This window comes from Vicia villosa, linkage group LG1 (genome assembly GCF_029867415.1).
Source record: "Vicia villosa cultivar HV-30 ecotype Madison, WI linkage group LG1, Vvil1.0, whole genome shotgun sequence".
In the NCBI taxonomy this organism is placed as follows: Eukaryota; Viridiplantae; Streptophyta; class Magnoliopsida; order Fabales; family Fabaceae; genus Vicia; species Vicia villosa.
This window is the reverse complement of record NC_081180.1, coordinates 30,138,253-30,164,934: the sequence shown is the minus strand read 5'-3', so window position 1 is coordinate 30,164,934 and position 26,682 is coordinate 30,138,253. Positions and strand designations below refer to the sequence as shown.

At 30.7% G+C, this 26,682-nt stretch overlaps 4 protein-coding genes across 4 annotated transcripts; all 4 read left to right on the top strand.

Moving 5' to 3' along the window:
- The first annotated feature begins 4,331 nt into the window (after positions 1 to 4,331).
- Positions 4,332 to 5,369, top strand: LOC131604184 (F-box protein CPR1-like). Its single transcript, XM_058876671.1, has 2 exons — positions 4,332 to 4,815; positions 4,924 to 5,369. The coding sequence occupies exons 1-2, from the start codon at positions 4,332 to 4,334 to the stop codon at positions 5,367 to 5,369; spliced, it is 930 nt and encodes a 309-aa protein (XP_058732654.1).
- Positions 5,370 to 8,873: 3,504 nt separating this feature from the next.
- Positions 8,874 to 9,359, top strand: LOC131604097 (uncharacterized). Its single transcript, XM_058876608.1, has one exon. It carries the CDS (start codon positions 8,874 to 8,876, stop codon positions 9,357 to 9,359), a length of 486 nt encoding a protein of 161 aa, XP_058732591.1.
- Positions 9,360 to 17,963: 8,604 nt separating this feature from the next.
- LOC131604012 (uncharacterized) lies at positions 17,964 to 20,917 on the top strand. The gene is made up of 3 exons (XM_058876537.1): positions 17,964 to 18,379; positions 19,687 to 19,876; positions 20,210 to 20,917. The coding sequence occupies exons 1-3, from the start codon at positions 17,964 to 17,966 to the stop codon at positions 20,915 to 20,917; spliced, it is 1,314 nt and encodes a 437-aa protein (XP_058732520.1).
- A 2,322-nt stretch (positions 20,918 to 23,239) lies between these two features.
- Positions 23,240 to 24,454, top strand: LOC131603929 (F-box/kelch-repeat protein At3g06240-like). The gene is made up of 3 exons (XM_058876439.1): positions 23,240 to 23,243; positions 23,370 to 23,587; positions 23,951 to 24,454. Exons 1-3 carry the CDS (start codon positions 23,240 to 23,242, stop codon positions 24,452 to 24,454), a joined length of 726 nt encoding a protein of 241 aa, XP_058732422.1.
- Positions 24,455 to 26,682: the final 2,228 nt, after the last annotated feature.

Below are 26,682 nucleotides of genomic sequence, written 5' to 3'. Positions count from 1 at the left end.
TTTGGCCTTCAAAGTGACAGGCAGGAAAAGAAAATAACTTTAGTGGCTATTGTCTGTCAAACGAACTCAATGAACGGAAGGGTTTACTTGCATAATAATGGACGCTATTATTTGAAGACTGATTCCAAGCTGGAAAAGAGATAGCTTGAGCTCAGAAGAGAAATCACCAAGTTCATCTGCCAGAAGCTACATGAATGACTGTTCACATGTATGTATTTAAACTCAGGAAAAATACCATGAATAAAAAAAGGACTTAACAGTTGGTGAACACCACCAGTTCAAAGAGAAGCGCTATCAAACTACTCTTTCCAACAATTTCTATTATTTCCAGACATTCACATGGGTCTCGGTCAAGTTCACACAAGAACTAGTACAAGCACATGTCAAAAAATACCACAATTATGCTAAGTATTGGTCACATGAGGAATTTGCACGAACACTTGGTGTGCTCAGCTTCACACTAGAATTTCTATGTCAATTTCCACGTTAAATTCTAACCATATCTAGGAATCAGCATTAGAACCTAAACTAATCAACACAATAACTTCACAATCCTACATCAAGAAACACATCAACCTTCACAACTGTATCAAGTTATCAAAAGCAAGTAAGGAATTACCAAAAGAATGGAAGAAGATGATGATTATTGGAGACGGTGATGATATTGCGAACCCGAAAAGGAGACGAAAACGGAGGCCGCGCGAAAGTTTTGGACAGAGGGAGTACGTCGCGGTTTGACCGGTTGCAGCGACGAAGATGTGACCGGAGAGAGTAGTGCACGACGGAGAAATTCCGGTGGAGCTGGACCGGAGGGAGGATACGCCGGAGCTGGCCACGGAAAGAACAGTGATAATTCTTGTATGCGTGGAGTTGGTGTTGTTGCTGAGAGTACTAAGTGAATGGTACGTGATTTTGATTGAAAGAATGAGGGAGTGAAGCAGAGTTTTAACAGCAGAATGAGGTTTCGGCGCAAAAGAAGAGTATGCCGCGAGGAAGAAGAGAGAAAAGATTTGTTTGTGGACTAGGGTTTTAGAAAAAAATTGTGTCAACATTTTCCATCGGTTTTCTTTTGCGCTGATGTAAAGGCCCACTGTGGTTAATATTTCCTTTCGTTTATTATCAAGGCCGATGTAAAGGCCCATTTTGCGTAACATTTCTCACATCGGTTAATATATAGGTCCGATGTAAAATCCTTTATAACAAAAAAAATCGTTTTATTTACAATTCTGCCACTGCTTATGTTTTTCATTTTATTTACAATACTGCCATTGTGTTATACATTTTTCATTTTTTTCATTTATTTTTTATATCATTGGAAATAAATACCTGATGTAAAATCTTTTGACAAATATTTTTCACATCTTATATTTTAATACCTCATGTAAAATCCTTTAAGTGCCCCTAAATATATATCATTCTACGTTGTATTTTAATGTTGTTGTAGTATTTTATGCCCCTAAACATATTTTAATTCCATAGTGTTTTCCACCCGTTTGGATTGATGGTAAATTTCAATCTTGCTGTTGTACTTTATGTGTTTTGCTGCGGATTTGTGTTCGGGTGGAAAAACCCGAACCCAACGGTTGTGGGCGTTGGTGTTATTTTGTCAACCGAATAGCCTTTGGGTTTGGTTTTGGGTTCGAGTGGTGATTTCGGGTGTGAGTTTGGGTAGTGTGAAATCCGCACCCGATCCTACTCGTTGTCATTCCTAGGTGGTTGTTGATGCAGTAAAGCGGTGAGCAAAAAATTGAAAGTATTTTGAGTTTTATCGTCTCCACAGAAATCGGTGCAAGGAAAAGAATGTTGTTCAATAGTTTCCGCATTTATGAGTTTGGGTTGAATGGTTTAAAGCAAATTGCGGAAAGTAAATTATAAAAAATAAATTAATGCATTCTTTAAATAAAAGAGAATTCGCCAGAAATGTTGTTCAACAGTAACCGTCAAATTCTTAAACTTATTAGTCAATTGCAGTGAACCTAAATTACTCATAAAGATGTTCACCTAAACTTATTAGTCAATTGCAGTGAACCTAAATTACTCTTAAACTTACCATAAATTCTTAAACTTATGGTCCAGTACTTTAAAGGTCAGTATTGTACTGACCAATATTTATCCTTTTGTAAAAATATGTGTCACTAATTTAATAACCAGAATCCATTCCTTCCTGTGTCAAATTAATTTTTCATTTGTATCTATCATAAATGAAAATAAAATGATGATAAATTAAATTGAACAAAAACAAACTCCTTATTGACATTCAATGTGTCTTTTCCTAAACAGCCTCGCAATTTTATCACAGAAGGCTAAACATTAATGATTTCTAAATATTTATTTCTAAACTAGAAGTAATAAATATTTATTCTTTGATGAGATATTTAATTTATTTTTATTATTTTTAATAGTAATTTATATTAAAAATATTAATCAAATTCCTTACATTAAAATATTCTATTTATTCGTGCCTTATATTCATTTAACAATGTAAACTAAAATTAAATTTGATATTGAAAACTAAAAAAGAAATTTGTTAGAGTTTAATTGCTATGCACTTTCAGTGTAAAGATTTTTACACTATCAATACACTACAACCACTCAATTATATTACTTTTTAAAAAATTGAAATAAAAGTCAAACCCTTATAACAAATTAACGGTTGTGATTTATCGACGCCTACTACTAGTATGATAATGAGTAATATCTCAACCAACTGAGCTACACTTTTTTGTTGAAACCAAATGTTTTTTATTTACTTTTCTTATTAAACTGAATAAAAACTAAAAACTGTACATATTAATTACTAACCATTTTTTTTTGTTTTATATATATGTTAAATTTATGTCTTATTAATCTTATTAATCTTTTAACTGAATAAAAACTGTTAACATTTTTTTTGTTTTATATATATGTTAAATTTTTTTATATTAACGTTAACAACATTTATTTTGTTTTATACTAAATTTTTTTATATTAACGTTAATTTATATATTTTTTTATAAATTAACAAATAAATAAATTTTTGAATATCATTTAAAAACAAACATTTTTATAAACTACATTTTATTCATTTTATAAACTAACAAAATTTTATAAACTAACAATTTATAAACAAACATTTTTATAAACTACATCTATTCATTTTTAACTAACTATTTTTATTATATCATTTTTAACAAATTATTTAACTAACTATTTTTAATTATTAACGTTTTAACTAACATATTTAATATATATCTTTCTTAAAAATTCAGTTATAAATCATTTTTAATAGCGTTTTTAAATATTTTTTATTAAACTAACATTTTTTTAAAACAGTTTAATTATATATATATATATATATATATATATATATATATATATATATATATATATATATACTTTTAATATATAAAACAAACATATTATAAACTTTTTTACTCTGCATATTGATTTAACAAATGTATGTTAATTTAACGTTTTTCAAAAATTAACAAACTGCATAATATATGTTAATTTATAAAAAATTATTATATTAACACACTATATTAACAAACTGCATAATATATGTTAATTTAACAAACTGCATTTTTCAAACTGCATAATAATAAACTGCATAATTTTTTTTTAATAGGCAATGGGAATAAACTGCATAATTAATATGTTAGTTATTAATTATTGTTAATTTATTATTATATACTATATAAAACGTTAATTAGGGTTAGTTTATAAAAATAGTTAAAACGTAAATAATATATATTAAATTGAGTTTGAAACGAAAAAACTCAATAAGACGATATACTTTAGTTGGTGGGAGAGTTGGTTGGTAACATGCATGTACTAGGTTCGAATCTTGGGTTTGACAAAATTTTTGAATGGTTTTTGCTTATTAAACATATTATACAAGTCCAGTCAGCCAAACAAGGAATTCAAATGCCCAGTCAGCCAAATCCTCCACGTCCAGTCAACCAAGTGCCTTATATTCATTTAACAAGGCAGACTAAAATTTGATATCGAAAACTAAAAAGGAAATTTGTTAAAATAAAAGTTGACATTGAAAATTTTCTAAAAAGAAATTTGTAAAAAATTTAAGAGAAAAGGGGTGATGCTAAGAGAAAAGCGGTGATGCACTGACAGTGTAAAATATTTTTACACTGCCAACCAATCACCACTCATGTATGTATCCAATTAAACCATTTTTTTATTAAAAAAAAAACTTAATGACATGACACATTTATGATTTTCTATTGGATGACAATGTAAAATTATTTTACACTGTCAATGCACTACCTTTTAACTCAAAATTTAAAAGCTTACAAAGTATAAAATATTGATATTCATTTAAAAAACCTTAAATAATGAAAAAAAGTTCATATGCTATTAGCACAAAAAACGATAAGAAAAAGACGAACAGCAGAAGAAGCATGGATAAGACGAAGACCACGACAACAACGAAACCTTATGTGCCTGGAGAACTGATAACTTCAATCCTTCTAACTTTACCGGTGAAGTCTCTTATTCGTTTCAAATGCATTTCTAAACCATGGTTTTCTCTTATCTCTGATCCCAATTTTTTCGTATTGCATTTTCAACATACAACACTCACTCGTGGAATTGAATTCATATCAAATGATTTAGGCCAAACAACATCTATAGATTTTGAAGAACAATTTGACTTAGAGAATGCTTCTGTTAAACGGTTCAATTTTTTGCATCCCCAACCTGATTCTCTTATTCAAATTATAAGTTTCTGTAGAGGCTTTATATTTTTCCAATATTCTTCGAGTTTCTGCATATTTACTCCATGCACCAATGTTCACAAACAAACACCTTTAGCTCCAGGTGAATATGAAACAAATTTAGATTTACGTTATTTGTATTATCTATACGGTTTCGGATATGATTAGTTAAGAGATGATTACTTGGTGGTTTCATTGTCCTGTATTCTAGCCCAGGAAGATTTTTCACGTTTGGAATACTTCTCATTGAAAGATAACAAGTGGAAGGAATTTGAGGATACTTACTTCCTTTATACGATCGACAAGATAGAGCCCATAGTAGGACCACTCTTTAACGATGCTATTCATTGGGTGGCTGTACATTCAGATTCTTTGATGAAAGTTATTATTGCATTTGATTTAACAGAAAGGAAACTTTTTGATATGCCGTATCCAAATGGTGTTGGCCATAATTCTGATCATTATGAGTTGTGGGTATATCAAGAATTTCTTAGTTTATGGGCTATGGATTGTGAAACTAGTAGAACTGAAATATGGTTGATGAAAGAATACAATGTGAATTCGTCTTGGATTAAGGCTATTGTTTTCGCTGTGCAAATCCTATCTCCTCATCAATTTTTCCAATATGCTCTACAAACAATGGTGATATCATTGTAACAGATGGGACTAGATTGTTGAGGTATACCGACAAAGGAGAGCTTATCGAGGGTTCCTCATACAGATGCTTTCCAGATAGTGAAGTTTCACGTGGACCCCCATCGATAGTGTATACAGAATCTTTGTTTTCACTCCCTGATGATGACACGCAAGCTTATGAAGATGATTCAGACTAGGATTATCCGGTTTTATGTTTATTGGAAATGTTGACAGCTTTGTTTGTGTCATTAGTGTTATTTATGCATATGTAAATGTAATTGAATGAAATAAAGATTGTCAAATCTTCTACAAGTGATTTTCTTCTTAATGTTAGTTGTATTAGTAGTTTTAATGTCACCAATAATATGCCAAAGCAGGAACCTGTTATAGATTTTATGGTTAAATGCAATTCACCCCCTGCCATTAGGGCATGTTTCAGATTTGCCCCCCTGAACTTTTTTTTTAAGAAGACACCCTTATAAAAGTGTAAAGCCAAATTCACCACACCCTTTTACTATTCATGCTGACTGGGTATTGACTGAATGGCTGACGTGGCAAAGGAATAATTGTTGACTGTGTTATCTTCTTTAACTTTCAACCTTTTCTCTATCTCTTCTGAGATCGAAACATTGTACTTCGGTTCAGGGAAGAAATCTGCAGCATCGTAGAAACTCTTCTTTTGTACCATTATTGTTCCCTTATTGTGATTCTGTTTCCCTCTACTTCCCTCTGCAACTCTACCATTCCACAATCGGTTATCATCGATTGTTCCATAAGAATAAGAATTAATAACATTAGCATTTTTATTAGCATGAACATTAACAACATTAGAATTATTGGACCGATCTCTGGAAACTCTGGACTCGGAAGCAGATCTTTGTAGCTTTGCAACGGAATCCGTCGGTAACGAGTCAAGACCCATGAGCCTGACGATTACCCTAAGTCTAAAATTCACAGGTGAAAACGCAATTCCACACAATTTGAAGCAAGAAATGTTCTAATTAGACGAAGACACATATATAAGAGTAAAAATCATATAAGAAGAACCTGTTTGGGGGACCTTAATTTCCGGTACGGTGGCGGAGATTCCCGACCACCGTGAAACTCAGGTAACGCTCTTTATCTTCTTCTTCTATTCACTTTCTATTCTTCTTCTTCTTTTTGCATTCTGATGAGATTGCACGAGGTGGAGTTGTTGTCGTTGTTCTGCGTGAGTGATGAGAACGTGAAAATTGCTTGCTGCATAAAATTAGGAATTGAGCGTGAGACACTAAGAAATAAACTCAGGATTACAGTCAGCAATTATTCCTTTGTCATGTCAGCCATTCAGTCAATGCCCAGTCAGCATGAGTAGTAAAAGGGTGTGGTGAATTTGGCTTTACACTTTTATAAGGGTGTCTTCTTAAAAAAAAAAAAGTTCAGGGAGGCAAATCTGAAACACGTCCTAATGGCAGGGGGTGAATTGCATTTAACCCTAGATTTTATAAAAATATGATTAATTCGTAAAGATTTTAACAATATCAATTATGATAAAACACTTAAGCTTCTTAGAATCTATTTTCTTTTTTATTCTATTAAAGGAAGAGAAAAACTGGAGACTTTATCATATCCATGTATCTATTTAAACTCTAAACGGCTTAATGGAACTGAATTATATAGACCAAGAACTGAATTATGGGTTGGTTCAGAAAGAAAACACTTTTAATGTAGATTTCAATTTGCTTTAAAATAAAAATATTGAATTTAAAATTTTAATCGTCTGATTTTAATCCAACAACTGTGAATATGCAGAATGTATGAAGATAAATATCGAATGCTGGGAAACCTGATTAGTCACTGTGTTCTTATGAATCTAAACCGAACTTCTCTAATTTTATCATTCTATTAAAAGTTGCAATATTTTTTATGAAGGTTTGGTTGGTCGTGTCTATTTCACCTTAATTATTTGTGCTGTATTTTTCTTTGTTGCAGATAATTGCAGAGTCCTATAGCAATTTAAGTCATAGAGGCTGGTTGAAGGCTTCCGACATTTAGTTGTCATGCTGATTACTAAAGAAAATTGCAACAATTCATTATTGTGTTTTCTATTCAGAAGTCTTAGAACTAGTTTTCATCCATTGGCAATATTGAAAGTCATAAAATAAGAGAAAATTTACCACTACATGAGGTAGCGGTCTCTACCATCTCCTACATTTATACTTCTAATTTTTTTTTATTGTGATACTTTAAATCCACATCTTAAAAAAAATATAATTAAAAAATAATAAACAATAAAAAAATTGAAATATATAAAGAGAAAATAAATAACATAAACTTAAAGAGGGATATATTCCTCTGACATGAGAAAGATGATTCTTGTGAACTATAATCATCCTACATTTTTGTTTCTAAAAACCTTTTTTTGTGATCTTCAAATTCACATCTACAAAATATATATAATTAAGAATTAACAATAATAAAATTAAAATATATGATAATGAAATAAAAATCTTATATTTGAAGTTAAAGATATTTCTTCTAGCTTGAGGGACACGTTCCACAATCTCCTATGTTCTTAAGTCTAAAAACCTTTTGTGTGGTGCTTCGAATCCACATCTATAAAAAAATAATTTAAAATTAATAAATAATAATATTTAAACATATGAAGAGAGTATGAAGAGAAAATAAAAATCATATATTTAAAAAGGAAAATATTTCATCTAATTAAAAATGCATAATTGACATGTATAACTGTTACGCACTAAGTGAATTAATGGTTTGGATAGTTAATTGGGTGCTACGTTGGAATATGCATGGAGAGAAAGTGTTCAATTTTTAGTAGAAACAACGCTTGGACAGTTCACGTGTTTAGTTGCACGAGTCGAATTAGCCGATCTACTACGTAGGTCCGAAACCGATGCGAAAGCCTACAAAAAAGAAAGTGTTCAGAGAAATAGATATGCTATCCATTTATTTTTTTTTATTTTCATTTTTTATTATTATAATTTAATGGAAAATTAGGCGGGGTGAGTTTATATAAATTTATTATTATTATTATTAATATTATTATATAAAAATAATATTTATTAAAAAAATTAATCATGGTTACTTAAAATATAGATTTTTAGGAAGAAAAAAGTAGGTAAAAGAAATAGTAAATTAGTGGGAGGTAATCATTAAAGAAATGCTAGTTAATGGATAATTATTAAAGAAATAATAATTTATTTATTAAAATAAAAAATAATTATTTCGTGGTGTAAATAATAAAATAAAATAAATAAATATATAAATAAAAAATTAAAAAATTTAACATATATATATATATATATATATATATATATATATATATATATATATATATATATATATAAGAAGACCAGAATAAATAAATAAATGTCTATAAATAAGAAAAATAAAAAATTTAAAATACCTTTTATATAAATATAATATCTTTTACAAAAACATATGTACAGCAAAAAATAAATTAAATTTGACTGTTTTACTAGAAAACCATAAATAAATAAATAAATGTCTATAAAAAAACAAATGGTGGCTGTACATTCAGATTCATTGATGAAAGTTATTATTGCATTTGATTTAACAAAAAGGAAACTTTTTGATATGCCTTATCCAAATGGTGTTGGCCATAATTCTGATCATTATGAGTTGTGGGTATATCGAGAATTTCTAAGGTTATGGACTATGGATTGTAAAAATAGTAGAATTGAAATATGGTTGATGAAAGAATACAATGTGCATTCGTCTTGGATTAAGGCTATTTTTTTCCCTATGCAAATCCTAAATCCTCATCAATTTTCTCCATTATGCTCTACAAAAAATGGTGATATCATTGTAACAGATGGGACTAGATTGTTGAGGTATACTGACAAAGGAGAGCTTATAGGGGTTTCCTCATACAGATGCTTTCCAGAGAGTGCAGTTTCACGTGGATCCCCATCGATAGTGTATACAGAATCTTTGTTTTCACTCCCTGATGATGACATGCAAGCTTATGAAGATGATTCAGACTAGAATTATCAAGTGTTGAAATATTTTCTTTCACTATTTTCTTGATATTTATATTTTATTATGATTTATTGTACTGCAACAAAAAACATGGTTTGGTTTTATGTTTTATGGAGACGTTGATAGCTTTGTTTGCGTAAATGTAATTGCATGAAATTATGTTATTACTATTATTGTTTATGAAGATTGTCAAATCTTCTACAAGTGATTTTCTTATTAATATTAGTTATGTTAGTTGTTTTAATTTCACCAACACTATGCCAAATCAGGAACCTGTTATAGAGTCATTGCACTAGATTTTCTAAAAATATGCTTCATTCCTAAAGATTTTAACAATATTAATTATGACAAAACATTTAAGTTTCTTAGAGTCTGTTTTTCGTTTTTATTCTATCACTACTACATTTTTGAACAATAATATCACCTATTTAATAGCGCATATATATAAAACGCTATTAAATATGTAACTCCAAAGTTTATAACAGCTCTTTTGTCACGGGCACTATCATAAGTTAGAATAAAATAAAAATTACCTGAATTAATAATAACACTTTTATTATAAACGCTAGATAGATTAGCCACTAAGGACCAATTATTTAAGCGGGGTATTTCTTTGGAAGATGGAGGTTTATCTTGTGTTTTTTGCCACTTGGAGGAGGAAAATCTTCATCATCTTTTAGGCGGTTGTAAGGTTTTATCCGGCTTGTGGAGGAAGGTGTTTGATTGGTTGGGTCCGGTTGACAATGTGGTGTTGGAAGACTTTGAGGGGTTCTTCGGTTCTTTTGAGAAGGTGAAGTCGAAATCCAAGAGAACGATCATTGCGGTTATTTGGCTAGCTACGGCATGGATTATTTGGTTGACGCGTAATGCGATCATTTTTAGAGGTCATAGCTACAGTTTTACCGAATGTATGTCGGGTATTGTTTCGTTAGCTTGGACTTGGCTTCAATCGTATTATACTTTGAAGGATTGTTGTAATTATTATATTTGGAACATTCTTCCTCTTACTTGCTTTGAGTAATTGAAGAATGCTTTGTGTTTCTTTGGCTTGGAGTATCCTTAATACTCCTTGATTAATACCATTGCTTATTAAAATAAAAAAAACTAAAAAAAATTGTATGGCCTTTACCTAATCGGTAATATCGCTCGTGTCATAAACACTATTATACATAGAAAAAATGTAGGGCCTTTTTTAGCGCTTTACCATAAGCGCTATCTTTTATTGAGATATATATTAAGATTTTTAAACAATGAAAGGCCAGCAAGATTCGAACTCAGGTTTGGAGGGTAATATTTTAAGTTTGCACATATGATAGCGCTTTACTTAATGTGCTATCTTATATTGAGATATTAAGATAGTTAAAAAATAAAATTAAAACTTATGTGTGTCAACATGGTTCGAACTCGTTACCTTTGGACTGCTAATAGCTTACTTCTCCACTTGGCTATTCAACTTAGTTGTTAAACGTACTCCAAACATATTAATATATATTATATAAATGTTATTACAGGAAATAACAAATTAATTAAAATCCAATTCCTTCGGTGAAAACATCGCTCTCTTCACCTTATTTTTTTGAAAGTTTCCCGCTAGGTATACGTTCCCTAAATCCATTACCCGCTCACTTCATCTTCTTTTTTTCAGAAAATTTCTCACGAGCTGCTTCTTCTGTAAACCCTAAACCCTAAATCGAACTATTACCTTCTCTTAATCCGTTTTTGTTTCCATTTCCATTTCAAATCAACAACAAGTGGAGTACTAAAAGGTCCTTGGGTTTTGTGTTATGAGGATAATCGAACCTAACTCCAGCTTTGAATATTTTTCGGTTAATTTACACGCTCTATGTGTTTTCATTCTTTGAAGGTCCACTTCATCCCCTTTCTCTTAGGTCATACATAGATTGATTGATTGATACTGTCTTCATGTTCTGATATGATTTAGTTGCATAGATTCAGCAACAAGATCGTAACTTTTGCAGGCTCTTTGTTCTTCTATCTACCTCCCTCTAGGTATGTATGTTTACCCCACATTGTTTGTGTATTTCAACATGAATATTTATTCTTTTGATATTATCTTTTCTCGATAGAATATGAACGTTTATTTATTGCACAATGCTTAAACCTCACACTTCTAAATAAAATATTGTTGCTTATATAAGTATGACTATTTGGTAACATGTAATATCATAAGGTTGAAAGGCTGTAGGTTCAAGCCAACTATAGACAAGGTTGTTGTCGATTATAAGGGGGTTGTGTTGTCAATAATACTCGTGCCGCCAATTGTTTTTTGTTGCAAACTAATTTGGGCAGTTATGTGTCAGTTCGGGTGTCTATTATTTGTTGTTTTTCTGTGCAGAGGTGGCTGCAAACCGTGAGCGGTAGCCTAGTCGGTTCAATAGGTATTACCGTTTTGTTTAATTTTTTTGCATTTTTGTGTTGTGTAGCCTGACTATGCGAAGTCTTTCTCTTATGTTGCTTCCTATGTTTGACAGGAGGTCCTGTTAAGAATTGAGAACACCTTATTTTTCTTTCAAACCTGAGTCTGTTAGTCCAACTTGTAAATTTGTATTACACTGATAGCTTGTTAAGGATTTCCATTGTGTTAGCTAACTTAAATGATAGCGGGTTGCGGGTTAAAACAAACGAGTTAATCGGTTAATTGAGCTGATAATAATTAAAGGCCCAAACAAAATTCTAACTTTTTCACAAAACTTGTTACAATTTTTACATTATCAAATTTTCAAATTCAATAATGGACTAAAGTCCAAACATTAACTTGGACAAACAAAATCTACATTTTCCTGCTTCAACATTTCCTCTGTTATTCCCATCAGCATTTTAACATTGGTAGGACTTGCATCTCTATCCCTATTAGGTCCACATTGCACCATACTTGAATCATTTGTCTGTCATGTTCATGTAAAAATGAAGTAAGTACTTAGCTATATATCAATTCATGCATAATAAACTCAAAATCATAATTCCTTAACGCATAATAAACTCAAATTCACAATTCCCCGGCAATCTAAGTTGTGATTCAAATGCACATTCCCATCTATCCAATAGATGAAACAAACATTAGATTACTTATTATATATATTCACAGAAAAAAATGTCTCTTTTATTGAAACCACTCCATCATATTATATTCATATCAACATAAAGACAACAAAATATTCAAACAATCTCAAAAGAAAAACACACAATATAAGAAAAAAAACAGTAAGCAAACCAGTCTGAAATAGAGTTAAATAAGAGAAGAAGATCAAGCAATAAAAATTGAGACAATTCTTCTATATTCTAACGGTCAATTAATCTGAAGCAAGAGCTTCCAAAATAGCAGCAACAACATATATTGATTTCCAAATATAGCTAAAAATATTAGCTTGAATACCACAATTGCTATCTTTGTGTACCTGCTTATAGTCCTTGCTCTATTGTAATAAGTGTTCATGATCCATCTCCGTTATTTTCTTGTGAATATTGGAAGTTAGTTTTTAGATATAATGTGCAAGTCTTGCATTTATGCTGCCATATACTTCTTTTAAGTTGGTTGTAATGTCTTTTGATTATATATATCCTTTTTTTTTTTTGAAGAAATGATTATATATATATACTTAATTTGTGACTAAATAATATTTTTTATTGATACAAATTAAGTATTATTTTTTATGATATTTTGTTCATATTTACATTTTTAGAAAAATATTAGTTATTCTTTTTAGTAGATTGAATCACTCAAAAAGGAGGCATAAAAATAATTATTTAAATAAATTTTAAAAAAAAGTTTACATATAATAGCACTTTTTAAATAAGAAATATTAAATGTATCTATCTACAATAGCAATTTATAATAAAAAGCTATTAAAATCTGGAATTATATCAAGCATAATAACGGACTATGTTAGCGCTTTTAAAAAAAAATACTATTAAAAGTGGCGAACTTTTAATAGCGACGGCTTTAATAGTGCTTAAAAGCGCTATTAAAGCATAAAAAGTGCTATTAAATTACCTTTTTGGCGTAGACTATTGAAGGAATAAAAAAATTGGAGAATTTAAAATTTCAACCGTCTTATTTTATTCCAAAAACCGTGAATACGCCGAATGTGTGAAGGTAAATATCGAATGCTGGGAAACTTGATTAGTTACTGTGTTCTTATGAATCTAAACCGAACTTCTCTAAAATTTAAGAATTGAAAAACAACAATTATTTTCACCTGTGTGAAACTCAACATGAACCAAAAATTACTAAACAATCTATTCACTATATTTTCATCTTTCCTGAAAATGAAGACTAATTTTATCATTCTATTAAAAGTTGCAATATTTTTTATGAAGGTATGGTTGGTCATGTCTTTTTCACCTTATGTGTGCTGTATTTTTCTGTGTTGCAGATAATTGCAGAGTCCTATAGCAATTTGAGTCACAGGGGCAGGTTGAAGGCTTCCTATATTTAATTGTCATACTGATTAATAAAGAAAATTGCAACAATTCTTTATTGTGTTTTCTATTCAGAAGTCTTAGAACTAGTTTTCATGCATTGTTGATCCAACCATTTTTAGGGATTATGGTGGTTTTGTTATTGATATGTGTTTCAAGGATTCACAAGGATATATGGTTTTCCCTAAGACTACTTTTATCGTAGTTAACTCAATTTCACTTTACAAAAGTAAAGAGATCTTATTTTAATTTCAAATTATCGTGGATGATATGATGCAAGCAAGTGGTATGAAATGTGTTACAAATTGCTATAAATTTCTAAAATTCTCTTAGATATAATGAATATGGAAATGTTAGAAGAACCTAGAATTATTATAATACTAATATATCATAAGACATCCGGAAAGAATTAAAATAATTTAAAAATATTCACTACTATTAAGAGGTTGGGGACTTGAGCCTATAAATAGACAATTGGTACTTTATAATTGATTATCCAATCTCTTCGCTCTCCTAATAACAACATTTACTTCTCTTCTTCTATTTACTTCTCTTTTCTCCTCTTTCTCTACTAACACAAACAAAACAAAGCATTTCAATATACAAAGGATTACAAAGCATTTCAATATAGAAAGAGTTCCAATATGCATTGATACCTTTATAAATGGAATTTCAGTTCCTCTCAAAAAAAATGGAATATCAGTTATTGATTATTAGTAGCATTTGTGTGTGCATGGAAGGAGATTTAACCCATCAAGGGTGTATCAGTAATCTAAGTAACAAGAATATAACAAGCGTTTGTTGCAAATATCAATTAGTGTTGATTCAAAGCAACCACTTTCGGTTCCAAGTGCAGAAATAGTAAACATTAATTCATAGAGTTTGTCATCATCAAAAAGGGGAAGATTGTGAAGAATATATCTTATATTTAGTTTTGATGAAGACAAAGGTTATCAAAGAAGAAAAGGATCAAAAGTGTCATGCACATCAATGATGTAGTTGATCAAGATGGTTGAACATAGAAGTTCAAGAGAAGATTTGAGAGAAGTGAACATAAGTAAGGTACTCATTGCAATTCATACTATTTTCTTTAAATTGCTCATAATTTTATCTCTCACTTCATCTAAAAAACTTCTTGCATCATCATGCATGATTATCTAAACATCTTCTTCATCTAATTCTTGTGATAAGTGTTTGTACACAAAGTTGTGTAAGAATATTGTGATATTCCTTTGTCTCTCTATGTTGATTACATGTTAATCATTATCAAAGAGATGAATGGAATCTTAGAAACAAAGAGGTTTCTAACTTCCACAACCAAGATGAAAATCTTGAAATAGTGGACACTCTTTTCGATCAAAGTAAAGCGAAAGAGTGGGGTTTAAAACATAGGCAAACACACTATAATGAGAAAACTTCCACATTCAAGATGAAAGATCTTGGACTAAATGACACTCTTTTGGGGATCAAAGTAATGCGAAAATAGTGGGGGTTATGAACTTAGTCAAATACACTTTGTTGAGAAATTTCTTAATAAGTTCAAATTGTCACGTTTCAAAAAGTGAATAACAATTTGATCTTAGGGTCAAAATGATGATGGAAGAGTTATGGCTATATTAGAATACACGAGTGAAATTGGTTTTCTAAATGCAATGTACTATATACGATATAGCAGTTGCAAATAGTAAATGAGTAGAGTTACTAGAAATCCAAGTGGTGAGCATTCGAAGGACATCACAAGGATTTTGATTATCTTTTAAAACCAAATATTGACCTCCATTATGGTAGGTTTCCTGCCATAGTAGAAGGATATACCAATATGAGTTGGATATCGAGTATTGGAGATCATAAATTTATAACTGAGTTGACATTTACTCTAGTTGGAGGTGAGATTTCTTGGAAGAGCAAGATACAAACATGCATCACTCTCTTGACGATGGAGCCATGGTGTGTGGATCTCGCTTCCACCGGTCAAAGAAGTTAAATGGTTGAGGGACCTTCTGTCAGAAGTTCCATTGGCTAAATACAGTATTTCAAAGGTGTTAACACAATGTGTTAGTCAAGCAAATTTTGCAAGAGAATTCAGATAAGTGTAAAATAGAAAGTCTGGGCACTGAGGCCTTAGACATTCGTGAGAAAATTGATTAAAGATGTAATCATTTACTCTCATATATACGATCTAAAATTTGGGAAATTCATTTACTAAGCCACTAGCCATAGACTTAGTAAAAACAACCTCGAGAGGTATGAGGTTGAAACTCCTTGAGTAAGAGTTCCGACAGCGGCGGCAACCCAATCTTACGTGATAATGTTGACCTTAAAAATGATGGTTGAGTTTTCTTTTAAACTGTTAATGAAGATCAATACCGAGGGTACGTGTCTCATGGAAAATGACACAATATGAACTTCACCTATGTGAATTTCGAGATGGTGAGAGTTGAAGTTTCTCTCATGAAAAATTCATGAAACATGATAGCATATGGCCATAAATAAGTGCTAGGCGAGAAATGTAGGCGAAGAACCCTTAAAGAATGTGTGTAACGTAACGCCGGTATAATCATATGGATTAATGCTTTAAAAGCATTGCTACCTAATATTCCGATTAGACTTTGCATTATCCTTACTAAGATTAAGTTTAAAATTGAAAGATACTTAATTGTATTAACATTCTTTGTTTCCCTTTTTTTCTGGAATTGATCTTGTCATTATTAGAACAAGTGGGAGATTGTTGGAAATTATTAATATTTAATAATATTTAATCACCATGGGTGTGTTCCAAAATGACAAGAAAATATATATGTGAAGTTTGTATTTTGAATATGAAAATAGGCAACACTTCGTGAAGTGTTGCAATAGGCTGTTGTAGTTTGAATCAGAAATAGGCAACACTTCGTGAAGTGTTGCATAATGAAAACATGCAACTCTTGGTAAATGTTACAATAGGCCAAGCATTGTAACTTTTGGAAAAATGAATTGTTTCACCAAGGGTCGCTACCTTATGAAACAATACTAAAGTGACCTATAAAAACCTCATTCAGGATTCATAAATTAATAACAAAAAATTGTACATCTGATAAGCCTATTATCTTCACTAAAATTCCAGACAGTCTTCGCTACATCCGAGTTTTCGTCGGTCTTACGCAAACTCAATAAAAGGCTGAATTATTCTGGGTATTCATGCGTTCCAACTCTAAGACATATTGAGAGTACTTGAAATACTTATAAGGAAAGTGATTTCGTTCACAATTCTAGCCTCGATTCCATTCAGTTTAAACTGATTTTTCTAACACAATTTGCATTCGTCTTGGATGAAGGCTATTGTTTTCCCAATGCATATCCTATCTCCTCATTTCTCCAATGTGCTCTACAAAATATGGTGACATCATTGTAACAAATGGGACTATATTGTTGAGGTATACCGACAAATGAGAGCTTATGGAGGGTTCCTCATACATATGCTTTCTAGATAGTGCAGTTTCACGTGGATCCCCATCGATAGTGTATACAGAATTTTTGCTTTCACTCCCTGGGGATGACACACAAGCTTACAAAGATGATTCAGACTAGAATTATTAGGTTTTGAAATATTTTCTTGATTTCTTGGAGTGCAATAAATTCACGGTTTGATTTTATGTTTGTTTGAAATGTTGATAATTTTGTTTGTGTCATTAGTGTTATTTATGCATATGTAAATGCAATTGCATGAAATCAAGATTGTCAAATCTTCTACAAGTGATTTTCTTCTTAATGTTAGTTGTATTAGTTGTTTTAATTTCACCAATAATATGCTAAACAAGAAAGATTTTATAAAATCATTGCACTAGATTTTATAAAAATATGCTTCATTCTTCAACATTTTAACAATATCAATTATGACAAAACACTTAGGCTATGTTTGGGAGTTTGGAGGGGAGAGGAGGGCTTCTGAAAACAAATTTTTAAAAAAATATAGAAAAATGTTGGACATTTCCTGAGATCTATTTGTTTGCCGAAGCCTACACAATTAGTGTGGTGAATGCGGGCTGCTGGCATGGGCTGTTCTGGCGCTAGAATTTTCTAGTTTCGGTAGAAAACTAGAACAACATTGACTTGTTTTTGTGGTAGCAGTTTTCGGACAAGGTGCAGGCCGCGAGGCTACATACTCCCCGAGCGGATAGTTTCGAGTGGAAGATGGAGTCGGACGGAAACTTTACTATAAATTCTTACTTCAAATTGTTTAGCAAGAAGCTGGCAGGTCCTCCATTGCCAGCGGAAAAAGTGTTAGCTATTAAACATTTACGTAAAGTGAAAGTTCCGCCTAAGTTGCATTTTTTTGAATGGAGAATGATTCTTAATAGATTACCAATAAAGGATCAATTGTGGAAGAGGGGCATTTCGACGGATTCGGTTAACTTAGTTTGCGTTTTGTGTTCGTTGGAGGAGGAAAATTTGATTCATCTTTTGGGGAATTGTATGATTGCGGCGAGAATTTGGAGGAAAACTTTCGAGTGGATTGACCCTATAGAGGAGTTATCCTTGGAGGAATTTGATGGTTTCTTCGACTATTGGGATAAGGTTAGGAGTTTCAACAAAAGGAATACCATGCGGTAATTTGGTTGGGTATGGCTTGGAGTATTGGTTGAAGCGGAACGCTGTCATTTTTAAAGATGATACTTTTATTTTTGACGATTGTTTGTCAGAGAAAATTTTCAATGCGTGGATTTAGTTATGCTCTTGTTGTAAGATTGCAAATTCTTGTAACTTTCATACTTGGAATATCCTATCTCTCTGTTGTTTTAGGATGTAGAAGTTTTCTGTTTGTAGTTTGGATAGAGTATTCCTTATACTACGTTTAGTGAATTTCTTTGCCTATTAAAAAAATATATGAAATTTGGACACACGAATGCGGTTTTTAAATAGAAATGACATTTTAACACAATAACTAATAAGGTTAATATTTGTAGTTTTTTGGTTGGTCAAATAGTAAATGAACGATCATAGCCCGAACCAAAATACCAAATGTGTAGATTTCAAAATACTATTATTAATTGACATAATTGGGAAAAACACTCATGGCTTAGATTATTTCATTTTGAATTAATAATATCTTTTGACCAAATTATATTTTATTATATATTTTAAAATTAAGTTTTAAATTCTAACCGTTTCCATTTATATAACACTATTTAATTAGATTTTGTAATAATATATTTATAATTTAGTTTTTTTACAACCATTATGTATTATTTTCGTCAAAAAAAAATTATATTTGAACATCAAAAAACAAATATTTATTTAACTATACTATATTTTACAGTAATTTTGATTTTTCCTTAATCAATTACTATGTTTATATGAACCTTGAGAAGGTTCGTGAACGTCATGCTATTAGCACAAAAATTATGTTTAATAACTAATAAGGTTAATATTTGTATTTTTGTTTCTTGGTAAAATAGTAAAGTGAACAATCATAGCCAAACCAAAATACCAAATGTGTAGATTTCAAAATACTATCTTTTCAAAATACCAAATGTGTAGATTTCAAAATACTATCTTTTCAAAATACCAAATGTGTAGATTTCAATCATAGTAAAGTGACATAATTGGGAAAATATTCATGGCATAGATTATTTCATTTTGAATTAATAATATCTTTTGACCAAATTATATTTTATTATATATTTTAAAATTAAGTTTTAAATTCTAACCGTTTCCATTTATATAATACTATTTAATTAGATTTTATGACTATATTAGTAATTTAGTTATTTTATAACCATTATGTATTATTTTCGTAAAAAAAAAGTTGTATATTTGAACATCAAAAAACAAATATTAATTTACCTATACTAAATTTTTCAGTCATTTTGATTTTTCCCTGATCTATTATTATGTTTATATGAACCTTGAGAAGGTTCATCAACGTCATGCTATTTGCACAAAAATTTTTGAGAAAAAGACGACGACCAGAAAGAAACATGGAGCAGAAGAAGAAGATGAGAAAGGCCAAGAGCACGACATCAACAAAATCTTATGTGCCTGAAGAACTGATAACTTCAATCCTTCTAAATTTACCAGTGAAGTCTCTTATTCGTTTCAAATGTGTATCTAAACCATGGTGTTCTCTTATCTCTGATCCATATTTTTTCGAATTGCATTTTCAACTTACAACACCCACTCGTAGAATTGAATTCATATCAAATGATTTAGGCCAAACAACATCTATAGATTTTGAAGAAGAACTTGACTTAGAGAATGCTTCTGTTAAACGGTTCAATTTTTTGCATCCCCAACCTGATTCTCTAATTCAAATTATAAGTTCCTGTAGAGGCTTTATATTTTTCCAATATTCTTCGAGTTTCTGCATATTTAATCCATGCACCAAAGTTCACAAACAAATACCTTTAGCTCCAGGTGAATATGAAACAAATTTAGAGTTACGTGATTTGTATTATCTATATGGTTTCGGATATGATCAGTCAAGAGATGATTACTTGGTGGTTTCATTGTCCTGTATTCTAGCCCAGGAAGATATTTCACGTCTGGAATATTTCTCATTGAAAGATAACAAGTGGAAGGAAATTGAGGATACTTTCTTCCTTTATACGATCGACAAGATAGAGCCCAGAGTGGGATCGCTCTTTAACGATGCTATTCATTGGGTGGCTTTAGATTCAGATTCATTGATGAAAGTTATTATTGCATTTGATTTAACAGATAGGAAACTTTTTGATATGTCGTATCCAAATGGTGTAGGCCATAAGTCTGATCATTATGAGTTGTGGGTATATCAAGAATTTCTTAGTTTATGGGCTATGGATTGTAAAAATAGTAGAATTGAAATATGGTTGATGAAAGAATACAACGTGAACTCGTCTTGGATTAAGGCTATTGTTTTCCCTGTGCAAATCCTATCTCCTCATCAATTTTCTCCAATATGCTCTACAAAAAATGGTGATATCATTGTAACAAATGGGACTAGATTATTGAGGTATAACGACAAAGGAGAGCTTATCGAGGGTTCATCATACAGATGCTTTCCAGATAGTGCAGTTTCACGTGGATCCCCATCGATAGTGTATACAGAATCTTTGCTTTCACTCCCTGGGGATGACACGCAAGCTTACAAAGATGATTCAGACTAGAATTATTAGGTTTTGAAATATTTTCTTGATTTATTGGAGTGCAACAAAATATATTGTGTGATTTTATGTTTATTGGAAATGTTGATAGCTTTGTTTGTATCATTAGTGTTATTTATGCATATGTAAATGTAATTGCATGAAATCAAGATTGTCAAATCTTCTACAAGTGATTTTCTTGTTAATGTTAGTTGTATTAGTTGTTTTTATTTCACCAAAAATATGCTAAACCAGAAAGATTTTATAAAGTCATTGCACTAGATTTTATAAAAATATGCTTCATTCGTAAAGATTTTAACAATATCAATTATGAAAAAACACTTGTGCTTCTTAGAATCTGTTTTCTTTTATATTCTATTAAAGGAAGCAAAAAACTGATGAAGACTTTATCCTATCCATGTATCTATCTAAACTCTAAACTGCTTAATGGAACTGAATTATATAGACCAAGAACTGAATTATGGTTTGGTTCAGAAAGAAAACAATTCTTTTCACCGAACAAATCGCTTGTTATTTAATTTCCAAGCAAACAGTTTTAAGGTTTTATTCTAAATAAAATCCCCGCTTGTAACTACCTTGCTGCATTTGACGCGTTCGCAATGGTTGGATCTAAGATTAAAAAATTTGGACTTTAATGTAGATTTCAATTTGCTTTAAAATAAAAACATTGAATTTAAAATTTCAACCGCCTGATTTTAATCCAACAACTGTGAATATGCGAATGTATGAAGGTAAATATTGAATGCTGGGAAACCAGACTAGTCACTGTGTTCTTTGTTGCAAATTATTAATAATAATTAGTAATATGAGTGTGTTCCAAAATGACAAGGAAAATATGCTATGATTTGAATTTTGAATTCGGAGAGTGACAACTCTTCATGAAATGTCGCAACCTTTGGTGAACCATGCTGTGGACCAAAAGTCATAACTCTTGGAAAAGAAATTGTTTCACCAAGGGTCGCTACCTTGTGAAACAATATCAGCATGGCCTATAAAAGCATAATTTTGGATTCAGAATTCTCAACACACAAAAAAAATCGAATATTCTCTAGAATAAATTCCAGACACTCTTCGCTACATTCGAGTTTTCACCCATCTTGTGCAGACTCGAGGAGGCTGAATTATCCTGGGTATTCCTGCGTAGAAACTCCAAGACAAATTGGGAGTGCTTGAAATACTATAAGGAAAGTGTTCCATACACGATTCTAGCCTCGATTCCATTTGGTTTAAATTAATTTTCTAACAATCTAGTGTTTTTAATAATGACAACCGATGCTTCCGTTTTCAAACATTTGAAAGAATAAACTCTTGTATCGTGGACACATTCTAAACACAAAAAGAATCAATATGATGAATCCGGGTACGTTTTTATTATTTCTCATAATATTAGACCAGGAAAAATTGGTGTGTGGGTGGATTACCCGAGATGGAAGGAGATAGATTATATTCCTTTTTTTATGGAATGGTATTCCATGGGGCGGGTGAAAGGCATCAAAGTTGGTAAATTGGGGGTGTTTTGGTTAGCCACTTGTTGGATTATTTGGTTGACAAGGAATGACTTTTGTTTTAGAAACGAAGTTTGGAATATCAAAATTTTGATATGGATCGGAGGTGGTCTTTCTTGGGCGATATTGCTTATCCCAATTCTAACTTTTACGATTTTAGTAAAGATCCTTTATCTTTTATGTCGTAATTGTAATTGGTTTGTAATATCGTTTTTTTGTCGGACTTGTTCCGTTCTTGTATATCAAGGTTGGAGAACCCTTAGCTCTGTCATTAGTTTCTTGCTTACACAAGAAAAAAAAACAAAGAAAATAATTAAAAGAGAAAAAATAGGAATTAAAAAAAAGGAATAATTATATAATTGAAATGAAATGGATAGTTATCTTTAAAAAAAAGTGGGTTATAGAAAAATTTTAAAATAAGTAAAAGAAGTTAAAATGATATTTAATAAATAATAAATAAATTTTCATGTAAAATAGAAAAATAATAATAAATAATTAAATGGATAGTTATTTTTAGAAAATATGGGTTAAAGGAAAATAAAAATAAAGTAATAAATTAAAAAGAAAAAAACATTAATTAAAAATAAAGTAAATATAATAGGTAAATAATTGAAATTAAATGGATAATTTTTTTTTGACAAGAATGGATAGTTATTTTTATAAAATCGTGGGTAGTTATGTTTAGAAAAAATGGATTAAAGGAAAATTAAAAACAAGGAAAACAATTAAATGAAAAAAATAAGAATTAAGAATAAAATAAAAAGAATAATTTTTTTAATAGGCAATGATACTAATAAGGAAATATAAGAGAATAAAATAAATGGGTAGTTATCTATAAAAAAAAAAAAAGTGGATTAAAGAATATAAACTTCACCCATTCATCATTATCACGCCAATTCAAGTTCCTTTTATTTGTAATTTCAGTATTTTATGCCTAACATTGTTGTTAGGACAGAACAGTGAGAAGGTTCATGAAGTTCATGCTATTAGCGCAGAAAACAATGAGAAAAAGACAAAGAGGAGAAAGACGCACAGAGAAGAAGAGAAAGACAAAGACGACGACGGCAACACTACCGAAATCTTATGTGCCCACAGAACTGATGATTTCAATCCTTCTAAGTTTGCCGGTGAAGTCTCTTATTCGTTTCAAATGCGTTTCAAAACCATGGTTTTCTCTTATCTCTGATCCAATGTTTGCTGAATCACATTTTCAACTTACAACACACACTCGTAAAATTGAGTTCATATCAAATGATTTACAGCAAACATCATCTATAGATTACGAAGAACAACTTGACTTAGTAAATGCTTCTATTAAACGGTTCAATTTTTTGCAACCTCAAGATGATTCTCTTATTCAAATTATAAGTTCCTGCAGAGGCTTTATATATTTTTCTACTATTCTTCCAATTTTTGCATAATGAATCCATGCTCCAAAGTTTACAAACAAATACCTTTAGCTCCGAATGAATTTGAAACAAATTTAGAGAGTGGTTATATCTATTATCTATATTGTTTTGGATATGATCAGTTAAGAGATGATTACTTGGTGGTCTCACTGTCATGTATTCTAGCCCAGGAAGATTTTTCACGTTTGGAATATTTCTCATTGAAAGATAACAAATGGAAGGAAATTGAGAATACTCATTTCCCTTATACACTCGACAAGATTGACCCGAGAGTAGGATCGCTCTATAACGATGCTATTCATTGGTTGGCTTTACATTCGGATTCATTGATGGAAGTTATTATTGCATTTGATTTAATTGAAAGGAAACTTTTTGAGATGCCTTTTCCAAATGATGTAGAGCATAAATCTGATCGTTGCGAGTTATGGATATTTGGTGAATTTCTTAGTTTATGGGGTATGGATTGTGAAAATAGAAGAATTGAAATATGGGTGATGAAAGAATACAATGTGCATTCGTCTTGGATTAAGGGTATTGTTCTCTCTTTGAACATCTTACCTCCTCATAAGTTTTCCCCAATATGCTCTACAAAAAATGGTGATATCAATGAAATCTTATGTGCTTGAAGAACTGATAACTTCAATCCTTCTAAGTTTACCGGTGAAGTCTCTTATTCGTTTCAAATGCGTTTATGGTGTTCTCTTATCTCTTATCCCTATTTTTCCGAATTGCATTTTCAACTTACAACACCCACTCGTAGAATTGAATTCATATCAAATGAAACAAATACCTTTAGCTTCAGGTGAATATGAAACAAATTTAGAGTTACGTGATTTGTATTATCTATATGGTTTCGGATATGATCAGTTAAGAGATGATTACTTGGTGGTTTCATTGTCCTGTATTCTAGCCCAGGAAGATTTTTCACGTTTGGAATATTTCTTATTGAAAGATAAACAAGTGGAAGGAAATTGAGGATACTTACTTCCTTTATACGATCGCTTTATACGATCGACAAGATAGAGCCCAGAGTGGGCTCGCACTTTAACGATGCTATTCATTGGGTGGCTGTACATTCAGATTCATTGATGAAAGTTATTATTGCATTTGATTTAACAGAAAGGAAACTTTTTGATATGCCGTATCCAAATGGTGTAGGCCATAATTCTGATAATTATGAGTTGTGGGTATATCAAAAATTTCTTAGTTTATGGGCTATGGATTGTGAAACTAGTAGAACTGAAATATGGTTGATGAAAGAATACAATGTGAATTTGTCTTGAATTAAGGCTATTGTTTTCCCTGTGCAAATCCTATCTCCTCATCAATTTTCTCCAATATGCTCTACAAAAAATGGTGTTATCATTGTAACATATGGGACTTGATTGTTGAGGTATACCGATAAAGGAGAGCTTATCGAGGGTTCCTCATACAGAAGCTTTCCAGATAGTGCAGTTTCACGTGGACCCCCATCGATAGTGTATACAGAATCTTTGCTTTCACTCCCTGATGATGACACGCAAGCTTATGAAGATGATTCAGACTAGGATTATCCGGTTTTATGTTTATTGGAAATGTTGACAGCTTTGTTTGTGTCATTAGTGTTATTTATGCATATGTAAATGTAATTGCATGAAATAAAGATTGTCAAATCTTCTACAAGTGATTTTCTTCTTAATGTTAGTTGTATTAGTAGTTTTAATTTCACCAATAATATGCCAAACCAGGAACCTGTTATAGATTTTATAAAAATATGATTAATTCGTAAAGATTTTAACAATATCAATTAAGATAAAACATTTAAGCTTCTTAGAATTTGTTTTCTTTTTTATTCTATTAAAGGAAGAGAAAAACTGGAGACTTTATCCTTTCCATGTATCTATGTAAATTCTAAACTGCTTAATGGAACTGAATTATATAGACCAAGAACTGAATTATGGTTTGGTTTCAGAAAGAAAACACTTTTAATGTAGATTTCAATTTGCTTTAAATTAAAAATATTGAATTTAAAATTTTAATCGTCTGATTTTAATCCAACAACTTGAATATGCGGAATGTATGAAAGTAAATATCGAATGCTGGAAAACCTGATTAGTCACTGTGTTCTTATGAATCTAAACGGAACTTCTCTAATTTTATCATTCTATTAAAAGTTGCCATATTTTTTATGAAGGTTTGGTTGGTCGTGTCTATTTCACCTTAATTATTTGTGTTGTATTTTTGTTTGTTGCAGATAATTGCAGAGTCCTATAGCAATTTGAGTCACAGAGGCTGGTTGAAGGCTTCCGACATTTAGTTGTCATACTGATTACTATAGAAAATTGCAACAATTCTTTATTGTGTTTTCTATTCAGAAGTCTTAGAACTAGTTTTCATCCATTGGCAATATAGAAAGTCATAAAATAAGAGAAAATTTACCACTACATGAGGTAGCGGTCTCTACCATCTCCTACATTTATACTTCTAAATTTTTTTATTGTGATACTTTAAATCCACATCTTAAAAAAAAAAAAATTAATAAATAATAATAAAATTGAAATATATAAAGAGAAAATAAATAACATAAACTTAAAGAGGGATATATTTCCTCTGACTCGAGAAAGATGATTCTTGTGAACTATAATCATCCTACATTTTTGCTTCTAAAAACCTTTTTTGTGATCCTTCAAATTCATATCTACAAAATATATATAATTAATAATTAACAATAATAAAATTAAAATATATGATAATGAAATAAAAATCTTATATTTGAAGTTAAAGATATTTCTTCTAGCTTGAGGGACACGTTTCCACAATCTCCTATGTTCTTACGTCTAAAAACCTTTTGTGTGGTGCTTCGAATCCACATCTA